The sequence below is a fragment of the Dendropsophus ebraccatus genome, chromosome 9, assembly GCF_027789765.1.
Source record: "Dendropsophus ebraccatus isolate aDenEbr1 chromosome 9, aDenEbr1.pat, whole genome shotgun sequence".
NCBI classification, from domain to species: domain Eukaryota; kingdom Metazoa; phylum Chordata; class Amphibia; order Anura; family Hylidae; genus Dendropsophus; species Dendropsophus ebraccatus.
In genome coordinates this window covers 111471469-111488394 of record NC_091462.1, presented here as the reverse complement: position 1 = coordinate 111488394, position 16926 = coordinate 111471469, and the positions used below count along the sequence as shown (strand labels likewise).

The window sequence follows — 16926 nt, the reverse complement described above, 5'->3', positions numbered from 1 at the left end:
GTGGTGCCCTGGAGATCAGTCACTGTGCATTGGTGGTCTGCGACCTGTGGTGCCCTAGAGATCAGTCACTGTGCATTGTTGGTCTGCAACCTGTGGTGTGCCGGAGATCAGTCACTGTGCATTGGTGGTCTGCGACCTGTGGTGCCCTGGAGATCAGTCACTGTGCATTGGTGGTCTGCGACCTGTGGTGCCCTAGAGATCAGTCACTGTGCATTGGTGGTCTGCAACCTGTGGTGTGCCGGAGATCAGCCACTGCGCATTGGTGGTCTGCGACCTGTGGTGCCCTGGAGATCAGTCACTGTGCATTGGTGGTCTGCGACCTGTGGTGCCCTAGAGATCAGTCACTGTGCATTGGTGGTCTGCAACCTGTGGTGTGCCGGAGATCAGCCGTTCTATCTTTGAGTCCTCTGCAGCGGGATAAGATGTTAATCTCAGAGGACTCAAAGATAGAGCAGATGATCTCCGGCACACCACAGGTCACAGGCCACCAATGCGCAGTGACTGATCTCCAGGGCACCACAGGTTGCAGATCACCAATGCGCAGTGACTAATCTCCAGGGCACCACAGGTCACAGATCACCAATGCGCAGTGACTAATCTCCAGGGCACCACAGGTTGCAGATCACCAATGCGCAGTGACTGATCTCCGGCGCACCACAGGTCACAGGCCACCAATGCGCAGTGACTAATCTCCAGGGCACCACAGGTTGCAGATCACCAATGCGCAGTGACTAATCTCCAGGGCACCACAGGTCACAGATCACCAATGCGCAGTGACTGATCTCCAGGGCACCACAGGTCGCAGACCACCAATGCGCAGTGACTGATCTCCGGCGCACCACAGGTCGCAGACCACCAATGCACAGTGACTGATCTCCAGGGCACCACAGGTCGCAGACCACCAATGCGCAGTGACTGATCTCCGTCGCACCACAGGTCGCAGACCACCAATGCGCAGTGACTGATCTCCGGCGCACCACAGGTCGCAGACCACCAATGCGCAGTGACTGATCTCCGGCGCACCACAGGTCGCAGATTGCCGGCACACAGTCAGTTACTGCAGTGCTCGGTCTGGTGAGAGGTGTAATACACCAAATTCCTTCTTTTATTACTTCATTGTGGTTGCCACTAAAAGTGAAAAGACGCTATAAAGACATTATATAGTCTCTTATTTGAGACAAAACAACGACCTTTAAGAGTTATATTTGTCATCTGTATCTTATTTTATTTTATGCTAACTGTTAGCTCACATATAGCTTTTATTGTGTAGCCATTAGATACACCATCTGGGCCCAGTGGTTATCATACTAATCTTAGACTTTTATTGTGTTCGTTTTTTATTATTAATAGAAACATATCCATTTAGTAAAGTACCTTAGAGGATTGGCCACAGTTATTTATTTACTTTCTTGCATTTTTCTACCCTTGGTACAGGGTTGACCATTGACCTCAGGTACAATACGGCATAGCGAGCTCCACTATTCCCTATTTTTTTAGTAACGTAACAGTTTATGAAAAATTATATATATATATTTTTTTTAATTGTGGCGAGTTATAACAGAAATTGTAACAAAAATGCAAGGTGCCAATAGAACAATGTAGGACTTAAATACCCGATGGTTTAGAATGTTTTTGCTGCACAGGACTCTTGCACTGGCAGCATGCTGGTAGCTACTGGCCTAGGAAAGAAATGTTATTTAAAGGAATCCTGTCACCCCCCCCCCCCCCATGCTGGGGTGACGCCCTCCCGACCCCCCGGGGAGCACCATATACTTACCACTTCCCCGAAGTCCCCGTCCTGGACCCGCTCCCGCAATATCGCCGTCGGATCAGAGATGAGTCCGACGCTCATAGAGAATGATGGTTCCAGCCGGGCGGGCGTCACCCTGGCACGGGGGGGGTGACAGGTTCCCTTTAAAAAGGCTCAGTTTACTCTTGGCCACTATAAAATCTTCTAATGGTGTGTTACCAACACAAGTAAGATACCCGCTCATATTAAGGTGCTTTTTCTTTTTGTGCCATGTAGTAACAAAAGTTATAAAATAAAATTCAATCTCTTTCTATTCCCCCGGGAGCCATTGGTAAACAGAAAAAATGTCTCCTGTGATTTTATGTGGCAGTCAATCAGTCTGTTATACTGCGACACTGGCGCTCTTCACATATACCCACCATGGGGGAGGGGCCTGCTGCGATGTCACACCTCCATCAGATGGAGGAACTATCTGCTGAGGCGTCTGAAACGAATGAGAAGTATCTAGCCCTATGGAAGCCTTGGCATTTGTTCCTGGATACCCCACATTACCACTCATTGTTTTCATAAGACAAGCCCTTATATGCGCCCTTTTTCTGTAGGAAACCTAATTTCCCTAGTCAGGGTTCCCCCTCCGTTCTCCTCTTTCCTCCTCCTTTGTTTAAAGCTGTTTCTGTTGTATCAGCTGATGTGAACATTACAGACTGCCATAAGGACGGCCCAGGTTGGTTACAATTTAGGACTTGTTGAATACATTTTGGTGTCTCCTTTAGTCGTTCATGTATATTTTGGGTGGCTTAGAATTTCTTATAGCTTGTTGGGCAATTACAAGGACAGCATGGTGGTATGGAGTGGCCTACGGAAAGGTTTCCTTCTGGCCACCATAAAATGCCCTGGCAGTGGGTTATACGTACAGGTCAGATACTAGTCTATTCCACATCAGTTATCTTACTATATACTTACTTGTATTATCAGTCAATAAATTATAGTGGAAACAAATGAGAAGTTTTTTGTTTTTTCTCCCACATATTTTATAGTAAATTGTCTGCTCATAATTGAAAATTATAAATAGGAAATTAACTGAACTAATGTAGAAAATAAAAACCTCATATGTCTTGTAAAATACAAAGTAAAATCCATGATATGCAAAGTGGCTGTAAACATATTACTATTTCAGAAAAAGAAAATGTGACCTGGACAGGTGCGTCAATGACCTTTAGTCGTGAAGAGGTTAAACAATGCTGGGGACTTCTTATTGGCTGTAACCACACACTGCTCACTCATGTCACCTGTAGGGCTCCATATATACTGTACAGCATTGCTGCACGCCAGTCCCGCATGGAGAACACATTCATTCCTTTTTTATATGGCCTTAATTTATTCTTTCTTTACATCATTAGGCCATGTTCACATGGAGTATGAGACCGGCCATTCCATGACCTGGCTGGGTCACGGAACGGCCGTTCTCTGCAAAGATCATCCCTGCCAGTACTGCGATGATCTTTCCGGCCGCATTGTTCTGATGCAGGCGCATGAGCGCGCGCCTGCATCAGAACTCCTCAGCACACAATGAAGCAAGCGGCCGGAGCCGCTCGCTTCATTGTGTGAACTGACAGGGCTTTCTACGGCCGCAATTCACTGAATTGCAGCTGTAGAAAACTGACACGTCAGTTGTTTGCAGCACCATATGGGATCCCAGCCGGAGCGTATACTATGTGTATACGCTCCAGCTGGGATCCTATAGAAGAGCATGTGGCGTTCCTAGGCGTACAAAGTACGGCAGTTGTTGCTGATTGCAACAACGGCCGTACTTTTACGCTGTGTGAACATAGCCTTTAAATCCATCCCTGGCCTCAGAACCTCGATTTACCTATCTGTATGTTTTGGAGTTTGGGTGGAGTATCTGGAGGAAACCCACACAAACATAGGGAGAATATACAAATTCCTTGCAGGTGTGAACCCAGGACCCCAGTGCTGCAAGCCAGTGCGCTTGTGCTGCAATTGGCCATATGTAGTAAATATTTCTGAAGTTAATATTGCAAAAAATTGAAACAACTCTCAGGCTTAGAAAAACATGGCCGCTTGCTTCCACAAACAGCATCACTCCTGTCCTCAGTCTGGGGGTGGGTGTTGCAGCTGATTTTCATTAAAGTCAATGAAGGAGAAATTATAATACCACATACAACCTGGGGACTGGGGTGGTGCTGTTGGCCTTTAATGCGTATGGCTTACTGCACTGGGTGAAACTGTGTGAGTGTATGTGATGGGGGTTAGCCTGGACTTTGGCACACTTACTGCTATAACATGTGATATACTAAGGGAGGAGGCCACATACTTTCCGGGGAAGTTGCACTTACATTGTATAGTTACTGTTATATAACAGCAAGTTTTCTGGGAAAGGAGCACTTACCATGTAGTGACAGCGGACGTACCTCCCTTACATGGCTGAGAATTCTATTCTTTAGTGTTATTTTTATTAATGAGTAGCTTTTTCATATTCATTTCTTTCTTGTTATTAATTTTAGTTAAAGGAGAATTTATAAAATCCTGCAGCCGGGAAGGGGGGGGGGGGATTGTTGAGGATTGTTGGTGAGCAGCGGGACCCCCGCCAGAAAGCATTTTGACTTCATCACAACTTGGGGTAAAAGTCCTGTCCCGGATGATGGACTGACCACTAAATGACTGGGGCAGGACGCCGCTCCAGTCACAGATTGGCTTAGCGGTCAGTCCATCAGCCGGGACACCCCAAGACATGACGTCATGACAATGCCTTCTGGCGGGGGTCCCGCTGCTCACCTCAAGCACGGGGAGTCAGTCTGGTGGGGGTCCTGCGGCTAGTTGCGTCGATTACCACGGGCCTGGGCAGAGGTAAGTTAGTACTTAAAATCAAATCCCCCCCCCCCTTGCCAGCTTCCAGACTTCCCCTTTAAACCATACGCTAGATGTCGTTTTGAACAATAAATAACCCAATACCCTGCATACTGACTAATTGGCCTATGTCTACAGTTACAGCCCTGGAAGTCCTGGCTCCATCCGCTCAGCAGGTACTTAATGGATCCACCGTCATTCTGCCGTGCACCTTCTCTATCAGTGAAAAGACTGTTGATCTTAAATATCTTGCGGTATTGTGGAGCTTTCAGGAAAAGCGGATCCTAGTATATGACAGTAAAGGCGTAACCAAGGCCCCAAGGGTGAAGTTCGATGAAGAGGCAGTGAAAGATGGAAAGGCTTCGCTTACAATAACCAATGTGACTCTTTCCGATGGTGGCACCTACTCATGCCTGGTTGTCTACAGTCCAGAACAAACACAGAAGGACATTGTCTTGGAGGTGCAAGGTAACTGTATGCAGGATAACCACACTTGTAATATTTTATATAATTTATATATTTAAATACTATGTCTAATATCTGGTGCACATCAGACTCATCAGCTTATTTCCTTGGGAGACAAATGGGTGATCCAAAAGTAAAGGCTAAGCAAAGCTAAACCTCCCCAATGAAGAAGGCTATGGAGGATGTTCAGAAGCTACAAATGAGACTAAATCAGATGATGCGCTCACCATTGCATTAAAAATGTTGGTTCAAAAAGTCACCTATAGGTGGCACTGTTACAGTAATGGTATTTTGTTTGTATGAATTGAGACTTTACCGATTTGTGGCGAATCCGCCATTTCCCAACAGTATGACCTCCTCGCTCACCTGATCTCATTACATGGGACTTCTGGATATGGGGTTTCTTAACGGACCAGGTCTACCATGGGAGACCTACAACAGTGTCATATTGAGAGGATGGCATCCATCAGCATGTTGTAGAGATTAAAGCTTACTGCCTACAGTGGTGGAAAGGACAGGGGCTGAGCGGTATAAAGCGCTGCAGAAACAATAAGTGCTATATAAGTAAAATAATAAATAAAACATTGGTTTGCAGGTAGAGAGCATTGTTACACACCAAGAAGGACGTATCTAACATTTGTAGCCTGAATTGCATTGTGAGTTGCTTCACCTCTACCTGAAGTTTTTTTATTTTTGAATTAATGGCAAGTGCATCATGTGAATTGCCTTTCAGAGCAGCACATCTCCCTCAGATGCCGCCAGAGTTAAAGGATTCTGTCATCCCCCTTACTCTCCGCACCATCCACAAGTTTAGAGGCTGCATATTTGATATATACCTCAGTGGTCCGTGCCACCTAGGTGGGGCTTAACAGCAGTTGGGCCATATCCCCAGCCGGTAGAGGGGGCCCAACTGTTGTGAAGCCCCGCATATGTGACACTATTAAATGGAGGTGCGTAAGAGGGGGGTGATAGTATCACTTTATAGAACTTTAAAGGGGTTAATCACCCCCAAACCTTTCTCAGATCAGCTGATGCCACAAAGTGCCAGAGATTTGTAAATTACTTCTATTAAAAAAATTTCCAGTCTTCCAGTACTTATCAGCTGCTGTATGTCCTGCAGGAAGTGGTGTATTCACTCCAGTCTGACACAGTGCTCTCTGCTGCCACCTCTGTTCCATGTCAGGAACTGTCCAGAGCAGCAGAAAATCCCCATAGAAAACCTCTCCTGTTCTCCAGACTGAAAAGAATACACCACTTCCAGCACAACAGTGTAAATTACAAAACTCTGGCACTATCTGACTTTCTGGTACCAGTTGATTTGAAAGAAAAACATTTTTGGTGACTACGCTTTTAATTATAGGAAGACTGGTGGATCTCAGGCACAGTTCTTTTGAGACCAGCCCCAGTGCACAAACCTTAAAGAGGCAAATGTTTCCAATAAAGAAATCCTTGTGAAGATCATGCCAGGTGGCATCCTACTAATCCTCGGAAGTATGTGCACCGGGTCTGGTCTTGAGGGAATTGGGCCTGAGATAGACACCATTCTTCCTATAACCCATTCTCCATTGTTCAACCGAAGTGCCTGGAAAGGACGTCAGGAGGTGGACGCAGCAGCCCTCTCATTGTACTCTATGTATATAATAGAGTCATGCCTAGGACTTGGCCAGGGGAAAATTTTTCTTAAAGTATTGTATTGTCCCCCAAATGTTATACAAATCACCAATATACACTTATTACGGGTAATGCTTATAAAGTGCTTTCTTCCCTGTACTTACTACTGCTTCCTGGATAACATGGCGATGTCACTTCCTGGATAACATGGCGATGTCACTTCCTGGATAACATGGGGATGTCACTTCCTGGATAACATGGCCATGTCACTTTTTGGAAAACATGGCGATGTCACTTCCTGGATAACATGGGGATGTCACTTCCTGGATAACATGGCCATGTCACTTTTTGGAAAACATGGCGATGTCACTTCCTGGATAACATGGTGATGTCACTTCCTGGATAACATGGTGATGTCACTTCCTGGATAACATGGTGATGTAACTTCCTGGATAACATGGTGATGTCACTTCCTGGATAACATGTTGATGTCACTTCCTGGATAAAATGGTGATGACACTTCTTGGATAACATGGTGATGTCACTTCCTGGCTAACATGGGGATGTCACTTCCTGGATAACATGGTGATGTCACTTTCTGGATAACATGGTGATGTCACTTCCTAGATAAAATGGTGATGTCACGACCCGCAGAGCGGTGCAGGCTGTGGCTGCTGGAGAGGGTGATGGCAGAGGGATGCTCAGTGTCCCTCCAGAGCCCTGTGTTCCTTAGTGTCCCCCTGCTCAGCTCTGGGAGTCAGGGCGTGACATTACCATGTTATCCAGAAAGTGACGTCACCTTGTTATCCAGGAAGTGACATCACCATGTTATCCAGGAAGTGACATCACCATGATATCCAGGAAGTGACATCACCATGTTATCCAGGAAGTGACATCACCATGATATCCAGGAAGTGACATCACCATGTTATCCAGGAAGTGACATCACCATGTTATCCAGGAAGTGTAATCACCATGTTATCCAGGTAGTGAGTATCCAGTAAGTGCAGGGAAAAAAGCACTTTATAAGCATTTCCCGTAATAAGTGTATATTGGGGATTTGTATATCTTTTGGGGGGCAATACAATATTTAATAAAAAATTTTGCCGGACTCGCCATTGTGTTACCCTTCTCTTATGTTCTATGGGATCCAGCAAATGTTAGAGGCCAAAGGGGCACTCGCTTGGCTGCTGCTGGCTGAATTGGGGCCTATAGATATGGGGCCATAGCTTTCATGGCATACAGTATGACGACACCACAGTTTAGTACAATGTATATATACTAATAATATATTTGTGTTCCTCACAGTGAGGCCGACAATCATACTACCCTATAAGATTGTCCAAAAAGACAGCGAGAACACTCTGCGCTGCGAGGCGGTCAGCTTCTTTCCCAAAAAAATAGAAATGAAATGGATTTTAGATGGAAAAATAGAAAATTCTATAATAAGAGAACCAGTGAAAAATGAAGACGGCACCTACAGTGTGACCAGCGAAGTGACGTTCACAATGAGATCAGACCTGGCGAAGAAGAACATATCCTGCATAGTCAGTCATGGCTCCCTACCCGAACCTCTACAGGAGAACCTGCAGCTCATGTACGAAGGTACAAATGATGGTCCAGTCATGAAGTTATATTCTATATTGTGAGGTTGTGTTCTATAGAGATGATCGAACAGCACTGATGTTCAGGTTCGTATGAACTTGAACCATCGGTATTTGACTCCCGCAGTCTTCCCGTTCTGTGGGGAAGGTGGAGACAGCCCGAGTCACGTCTGGAAAACAGGAATAAAGCCTATGGCCCAGGCTGTCTCCACCTTCCCCACTGAACGAGAAGACTGTAGGAGTCAAATGCCGATGGTTCGAGTTCATACGAACCTGAACATCAGTGCTGTTCGATCACCTCTAGTGTTCTATCGTGTACGCATCGTTGGGTAACTGTACTTAAAAATTATGTAGTCATCATTTCTTCTCCACCATTCAACATGTTCTTTAATTTCTACAGATGGAACCTCGGCCAGGATCATTGCTGCCTGTATCATCGTGTCTGTGGTAATACTTCTCATCGCTGGCGTTCTGTGGTGGAAACTAAACCAGAAGAAGAAAGGTAATGATGACATTACATTATATTATACAGAAGGAAACGAGATGTGAAAATATATTTTACTTTTATTTGAACAAACATATAACCTTCTTTATATTCTTTTGAAAGCTCTTGGACCATTCATAGTAAGAGACATTAAGGGTCCTCCTAAGCTGATAGATGGAGAGGAGACCACCCTGTACTGTACTGTGGACAACTACCCCGAGAACCTGTGTGTGACCTGGCTGATAAGAAGAGCCGGACAGGAGGAGGAGGAGATCCAGACGTCTCAGATGAGAGGACATTCAGAAGAAGAGAAGGAGAGTTTACTGGATACATCCTATGTGATCAGATCCCAACCGGAGGGGCGTCAGTACTCCACATCACTGAGCTTCATCCCCCATATACAGAGACATAGAGATGTCACCTTCATCTGTAGAGGCGTCTCCCATCCACATAAGGAGGAGAAGAAGTATCACTGTAAGATTATATATGGTGAGATACTCTGATGCTGTTATGAAAACATGGGGCTCTTTAAAATATTCCTTGTTACCAAGAACAGGAATCATCTTGCTATATCATATATCTTCCTATTGGTTCTAAACATGGCAGCCATCTTTAGGGTAGCTTTGTAACGTATCTGCTGCGGATACTTGCCCATTCACTTCAATGGGCTTACTTAATCGCTTACATGGGCTTACATCCCGCTGCGAGTATGTCCAACTCAGCGCCATTAACCCCTGTGGCCCGGGAACATACTGTACTGGGTCCCCGGTCCGGCTTACTTCGGGGGTTCCCGGCGCTCCTGTTTATTCTAGCTGAATTTTAATATATGAATTCATTAAGCCTTGTATTTTCTTTGGTTGTGTTTTTCTGGCCTGGCACACTCTATTCCCTTTAAGGTTATTTAGGCTTTTTTGGTTCTGTTTTCTTTCTCATATTGTGTCCCATACCCGACTATTCTTTATTGTCCCATTTGAATCAACCTGCAAACCACAAAATCCAGTTCCAGACATCTGAAGCTCTAATGATGTATGGAATTATACCTATACCACCAGCTGAGAATAGGGCTCTAAATCACTGCTTCTCCTTGTTAGGGCCCTTTTACACGGAAAGATTATCTGACAGATTATCTGCCAAAGATTTGAAGCCAAAGCCAGGAATGGACTATAAACAGAGATCAGGTAATAAAGGAAAGCCTGAGATTTCTCCCCTTTTCAAATCCATTCCTGGCTTTGGCTTCAAATCTTTGGCAGATAATCTGTCAGATAATCTTTCCGTGTAAAAGGGCCCTTATGCTGGCTCCCTAATTGCTCCCAGTTGGTGTTTCATGATGCCTGTGGTTCAGGAAGCTGAAACTGATTCCAGGATCCTATTGAGAGATGATATACAGCTCCACATTCTCATGCATATTTGTTTTCACATCTTTGATGGCTGGCTATGTATCCTACCATGTCGTGCCTCTAGATATCTACTGTATTCCCAACATGGCCGGAGTCACCAAAGTTCTGTTGGAACTCTTTGTATATCTCCCACCATGTGCAGACATCTATATATATATATATATATATATATATATATATATATATATATATATATATGATGCCGGTTCTGACTAATAAATCCACTGTAAATTATGGCCATTTGTGGTTCTTCAATAAACAGACACTTACATCTATTGTCATCAGTAAGATATAATTGTAGAATGTTCTTACGATACTGGAGATGTTTACCGCTCTTTATGCCTCACATTTCAGGAAAACCCAAGCTGTCACATCCAGTAATGAGAAGTCTGTTTGTCTCTGGAGAGATGAAGTATTTGCTGAGTCTGGAGAAATTTTATCCTAAAAGCATCAAGATTGTATGGACGTGTGGAGTGGGAGCAATAGACAACGTCCTATCATCTACTGACTCCTCATCCAATAATCCTGACAGAACCTACAACGTCTCCAGTGAGGTCAGAATCCCTGAGGAACGTCACAAGGATCCAGGATTCCGAGTACGAGTGACCTGGGATCATGCATCTATGGAGAAACCAGAATCCAGGGAGCTGACTATGAGGGATCCAGGTGAGAAGTGTTGTCTCCTCCCTGACTGCTAATATTGATTTGTAAGGAGCACAAAGGCAAAAGCTTACCTATACTATTTTCCAAAAAGCAACAGTAATAGATGTTGGGGGCATTTTCAAGAGCGGTATCTTATACTCTGGTCTTAATCTGTTAATGACGGATGATGTATGCCGTTAGGAGGTTACAGAGAGGGCTCACATCATGAGCCATATCTGCACCAAGCCGCTCCCAGGTGCTAGCAGCATATATAGAATAAATCAATGCATTACTTATGTGCTGTATTGATCTCTATGCGCAACCAGTGCATTGCTCATAGGAGTCCCCTAGGGGGACTACAGGTTAGCGTAAAGAAAACATATATTTTTTTAATTTAACCCTTAGTGCTGCAGCTAGTATGGTCCTTAAAGACCAGGCTCATTTTTCAAAATCTGACCTGTCTCACTTTATGCGCTTATAGCTCAGTGATGCTTTAACGTATGCTAGCGATTCTGAGACTGTTTCTTTGTAACATATGGCACTTTATATTAGTGGCAAAATTTGGTCACTATTTTGAGTGTTTTTTGTGAAAAATATCATAAAATCAGAAAAATTAGCATTTTATGGACTTTGAAATTCTCTGCTTCTAAAAAAAAGGAAGTCATAGCACATAAATTAGTTACTAAGTCACATTACCAATATGTCCTCTTTATTCTGGCATAATTTGGTAAACATATGTTACTTTTTTAGGGTGTTACGGGGCTTTGAAATTTATCAGCAAATTATCAAATTTTTGTGAAAGTTTCCAAAACTGATCATTTTTAGGGACCAGTTCTTTTTTTTAAAATGGATTTTGGAGGCTTGTATACTGGAAACCCCCATAAGTGACCCCATTTTGGAAACTACACACCTGAAAGAATTAATCTAGGGGTATAATGAGCATTTTGACCCTACAAGGGCTGGAGGAAAGTATTCACCATAAGGCTATGTTCTCACGTCGTATGAGACCGGCTGTTCCGTGACCCCGGCTCGGTCACGGAACGGCTGGTCTCTGCCCGAATCATCCCGGCCGGTACTTAAGTATCGGCCAGGTGATCTTTCCGGCCGCAGGGTTCTGATGCGGGCGCATCAGCGCGCGCCCGCATCAGAACCTCCCACAGCACAGAATGAAGCAAGCGGCCAGAGCCGCTCACTACATTGTGTGAACTGACAGGTCTTTCTGTGGCCAAAGAAAACTGATATGTCAGTTATTTGCGGCACCGTACGGGATGCCGGCCAGAGCGTATACGATGTGTATACGCTCTGGCCGGGATCCCATAGAAATGTAGGCAATGTTCCACTGCGCATAAAGTACGGCCATTGTTGCCGATTAGAATAGCACATTTAGGAAAATAAAATAAAAAAATTAGATTACAGGTAATCTCGGGGTGGTCACGGACAACCTGGGGTGGTTACGGACAAACTGGGGTGGTTACGGACAATCTGGGGTGGTCACGGGAAACCCGCTGTGGTTACGGCAGCCTGATATGGTTACAGGCAATGTGCGGTGCTTACAGACAATCTGGGGTGGTTATAGTCAATCTGCGGTGGTTACGGGCAACCTGCAGTGGTTACGGGCAACATGGGGTGGTTACGGACAATCTGGGGGGGTTATGAACAATCTGGGGTGGTTACAGATAAACTGAAGTGGAGGGGGTCACTGGCAAAAGCCGTATCGGCGGTCACTAAGGGGTTGAAAAAAAAAACATCCCGTTTTAAAAGTTTAAATCCCATTCCCCATTTTGAAAATAAACACTAATAATAAAGAAACATATTTTCTAAAAATGCAAGTGCTAGGGCCTTTTAAACACAAAGAGGAAAAGCCAAAAGTGCAAAACCGAAAATTGGCTGTATCCCTAAGAGGGTAAACAGTTGCTCTCCAGCACATGGACACATTGGAATTCTGCAGCGTATACTGAAAACTGCACCAGCTGAATGCCGCTGCAAACTTTGATAAATACAGCCCAAATGGATGTCACACCAGCTCAGTGCCCAGCGGGAACCACCACCTTGTCCCCTCTCTACCCCCTTATTGTAATAAGTGCTGACTGGAAAAAGTCTCAGTTTCTTCACAAACCTCTTTTGCAACTTTTTGCAGCACACACGTGTGCATGGAGGAATCCCCCCTAAAACTGAATAAAAAAGCAGCCATAAAAAACGAACCATGCATGAGGTAGGATTTTGGTTTCTTGGACATTAAGGCTATGTTCACACTACATACAAATGAGCACAAACAACAGCCATTGTTAGTACAGTATGTAGTGGGAAAATTTATTTTTCATAACTTAAAATATTATTTTTCTGTTCTGTCTTTCTGTAGAATACACATGGAATCCAGTTGTAGAAGAGATTCAGGTTCCCCGGATTCTGCTTCATGACTCCCCGGTCGCCCTGCGGTGTAATATCTCTGAGTATTTCCCGGATGCGGTCACTGTGAGATGGATGAGAACTCCTGACCAGAGCATAGAGTTATATAAAGACAAGGACACTGTTGTTAACCAGAGTATAACATCCAGGAGAGCGGCCGATAACACCTACAGCTGTACGGCCAGTCTGACCATCACCCCCACACTGGGGACACATCAGGGGGCAGAATATATATGTCTGGTGGACCATCCCTCCCTGGAGAAACCTATAGAGAGAAGGACGGGGAGGCTACAAGTCTATGGTGAGTGGGTTCCCATCTATAAATTGATGAATCAGATGTCGGGAAGCGCCTTTATTAGCTGGATGGTCCGAACACCGCTCCCCCTCCCAGATCCGTTCTTATGCCCGAGCCAGGCCTCAGTGTTGCAATGACACTGATCCCAGCTCGGCAATACATTGCTCTGGGCTGCAGCATCCCAGAGCAATGTATCGCTGATCTAATTGATCCACGCTGTGTATATAGAAGTCCCCCAGTAGGACTTGTAGTTAGTGTCAAAAAGTAAATAAAAATGTTTTTTTCCTAGTAAAAAAAATCCACTCCCCTAATAAAAGTTCAAATCAACCCCCTTTTCCCATTTTATAAATACAAAAAAAAAAAACCATATTTGGTATTGCCACCCAAACTATTAAATTATTCAAACTGTTCCTCATCTCACAATGTTAAATGGCGTAAGCGCAAAAAAATTGCAAAAAAAAGTGCAAAATTGCTCATTTTTGGTTGCATCAAATCCAGAAAAATGATAATAAACAGTGATCAAAAAGTCGCATATGCACAAGCAAAGATACTGATAGAAAGTACAGATCATGATGCAAAAAATGACACCCCACACAGCCCCATAGACTAAAGGATAAAAGCCCTATAAGGATGGGAATAGAGAAATTTTGAACATTTAGTTTTTAAAAAAGGTTTTTAATTTTTTAAAAGTCATCACATAAAATAAAAGTTATATAAGTTGCATATCATTGTAATCGCACTGACGTGAGGAACATAGAAAATATGTCAGTTTTACTATAGGATGAACAGCGTAAACACAAAAATCCCTGAAATGAAAACAAATTCCTTTTTTTTTTCAATTTGACACAGCAAATGATTTTTTACATTTTGCTGCAGATTTTATGCAAAGATTAAAGTGTCACTCGATATAACTTTCAAAATCTAAATCAACAGTAGATGTGATATAAAACAAGTAGTCGAGTACGCTTTTGAGTCCTGCACAAAAGCCGTGTACGTCCGGTAAATGAGCAGAACGTTTTCACATAATGACTCTGTCCTGCTCATTTAAGTCAATATGGCCGTCGGCCACACGGCGGGCTGCACGTCGGGCTGCACGGCAGCATCCTTTTCTCACTGATTCCCGAAGTGCAGCCGGACGTGTTGACAAAAACGTCATATGAACATACCCGTAGCTCTTTCCTTCACTACTCCTGCACTGATAACCCCTGACCTCTGCAGGAGCACAGAGGTCAGAGGTTATCAGAGTAGTAAGGCAGAGAGCTAATTGTCTTCTGTATTAACCCTTTTTTTTGTTTTGCAGCATGTAAGAGAACACTGGGTCACTTACACACTGCAGTACATAAGGGGTTAAGCAAAAGGATACAGGAGGCTCTTATCTTCCCTGGGCCCCCTCCCTCCATGGGCCCCATAGCAATCGCCTTCCCTGCCTCTATGGTAGCTACACCACTGTTATCATGCTGTAAAACAACGCTGAACTTACCAGGAATCCAGGTCCAGTCTCCCGAAGGCAGCTATATAACAGCTATACTTACTGTATCTAGGTCCAGTCTCCAGAAGGCAGCTATATAACAGCTATACTTACTGTATCCAGGTCCAGTCTCCTGAAGGCAGCTATATAACAGCTATACTTACTGTATCCAGGTCCAGTCTCCTGAAGGCTGCTATATAACAGCTATACTTACTGTATCCAGGTTCAGTTTCCTGAAGGCTGCTATATAACAGCTATACTTACTGTATCCAGGTCCAGTCTCCTGAAGGCAGCTATATAACAGCTATACTTATTGTATCCAGGTCCAGTCTCCTGAAGGCAGCTATATAACAGCTATACTTACTGTATCCAGGTCCAGTCACCTGAAGGCAGCTATATAGCAGCTATACTTACTGTATCTAGGTCCAGTCTCCTGAAGGCTGCTATATAAACGCTATACTTACTGTATCCAGGGGAAAAAATTGCAAACTTCCTTTATATCACATCTACTGTTGATTTTGAATGTTATAATGACAGGGACACTTTAAAGTGTCACTGTCGTTAAAATTTTTATTGCAGAAATCAATAGTCCAGGCGATTTTAAGAAACTTTATAATTGGGTTTATTAGCCAAAAAATTAATTTTTATCATGAAAAAGCAGTTTGAAGCTCTCCCCCCTGTCTTTATGGTTTTCCTATGGAGAGAGAAAGTAAAGGCAGCAAAAACGGGACAACAAAGAGTTAATTTACACTCACATCCTGGGCTCTCTCCTTTGACATCAGCACTGATCTATCTGACCTCTAATCAGGGCTAATCCTTTGTTCTCTGTTCTCTGCTGTGCTAATCTCGCTCCTCCCCCCTCCCCTCTTCATAGACCAGACAGATCCGACTGATGAAAAAACAGTCGAGATTTTCTGATTCTGAGTAGTGGATGACAGAAAGGAGAGGGGGGGGGGGGCCTGGGAAAAGGCTTTTTACATGCAGATAATGGCAGATTTGGCTAATAAACCCAATTACAAAGTTTCTTAAAATCGCCGGGACTATTGATTTCTGCAAAAAAATTTTAACGACAGTGACACTTTAAATCTGCCATTGCAAAGTACAATTGGTGTTACAAAAAAATAAAGGCTCATGTGGGTCTGTAGATGCAAAAATGCAAGCGCTATGGCATTTTAAACATAAAGTGGAAAATTCAAAAGTGCAAAAATGAAAATTGTCTGTGTCCTTAAAGTGACACTGTCACCCCCTTTGTGCATTCTGACATCTGTACACAGGTGTAAAGGGTAAATTTAGCATTTTTCATACCTTATTTAATATCATACATCATGGTGTTTGTTCAAGTAAAAAGTGTCCTTTTATCAACTGCAGATTGTATTAAGTGGGCGTGGCATCGCGACATTAGCGCCACTTATGTGGCTCAGGGAAGAAACAGAGTGCTGCACATCACACCCATGGCTGATACTAGTGCCGCTTGGCTAAATAAAAAACACATCAGAATTTTGTGTATGAATTGATCAAGCCATACTGCCCCATGTACCTCGTGCCGGTATCTGATACACATGGGTCCCTACACTAAGTCCACACCGTGCCAGTCAGTGGCCACCAACCCCGCAGGCGTGCACAGACAGGGAACGGGGGCCATGGGACGGCCCTGCGACCCCCATGCCACAGGACCAGACCCAAAAACACCACACCAGAACCCGGCCAGCACCGCCGGCGGAGAAGGTCGCCCCCAAGCAGCACAAGTCTGGATAAGGTATTGCGCTCACCATAGCTGCAGCAAACAGAAGCGCCACTTAGCCCCGCACCCCAAACCGGCACAGTTGGCCCCACCCCCTTGACGCCCATTGGTTGGCCGACGTAAAGGGGGTGGGGTCTAGACCTTCCGGCCAGCCTATTCCAATGACCGACGAGGGGGCCGGGCCAACTGTAGCGT

General features: G+C 44.4%; 1 protein-coding gene across 1 annotated transcript in view; it reads left to right on the top strand.

Annotated features, from left to right (window-relative positions):
- The window catches only part of LOC138801506 (uncharacterized), a 53571-nt gene that overhangs the window by 16294 nt on the left and 20351 nt on the right, over positions 1 to 16926 (top strand). Inside the window, exons 2-7 of the mRNA XM_069984414.1 lie at positions 4757 to 5086; positions 8003 to 8299; positions 8699 to 8800; positions 8906 to 9271; positions 10534 to 10845; positions 13181 to 13528. Coding sequence (XP_069840515.1) covers positions 4757 to 5086; positions 8003 to 8299; positions 8699 to 8800; positions 8906 to 9271; positions 10534 to 10845; positions 13181 to 13528 — 1755 coding nt within the window. The remainder of the gene's footprint in view (positions 1 to 4756; positions 5087 to 8002; positions 8300 to 8698; positions 8801 to 8905; positions 9272 to 10533; positions 10846 to 13180; positions 13529 to 16926) is intronic.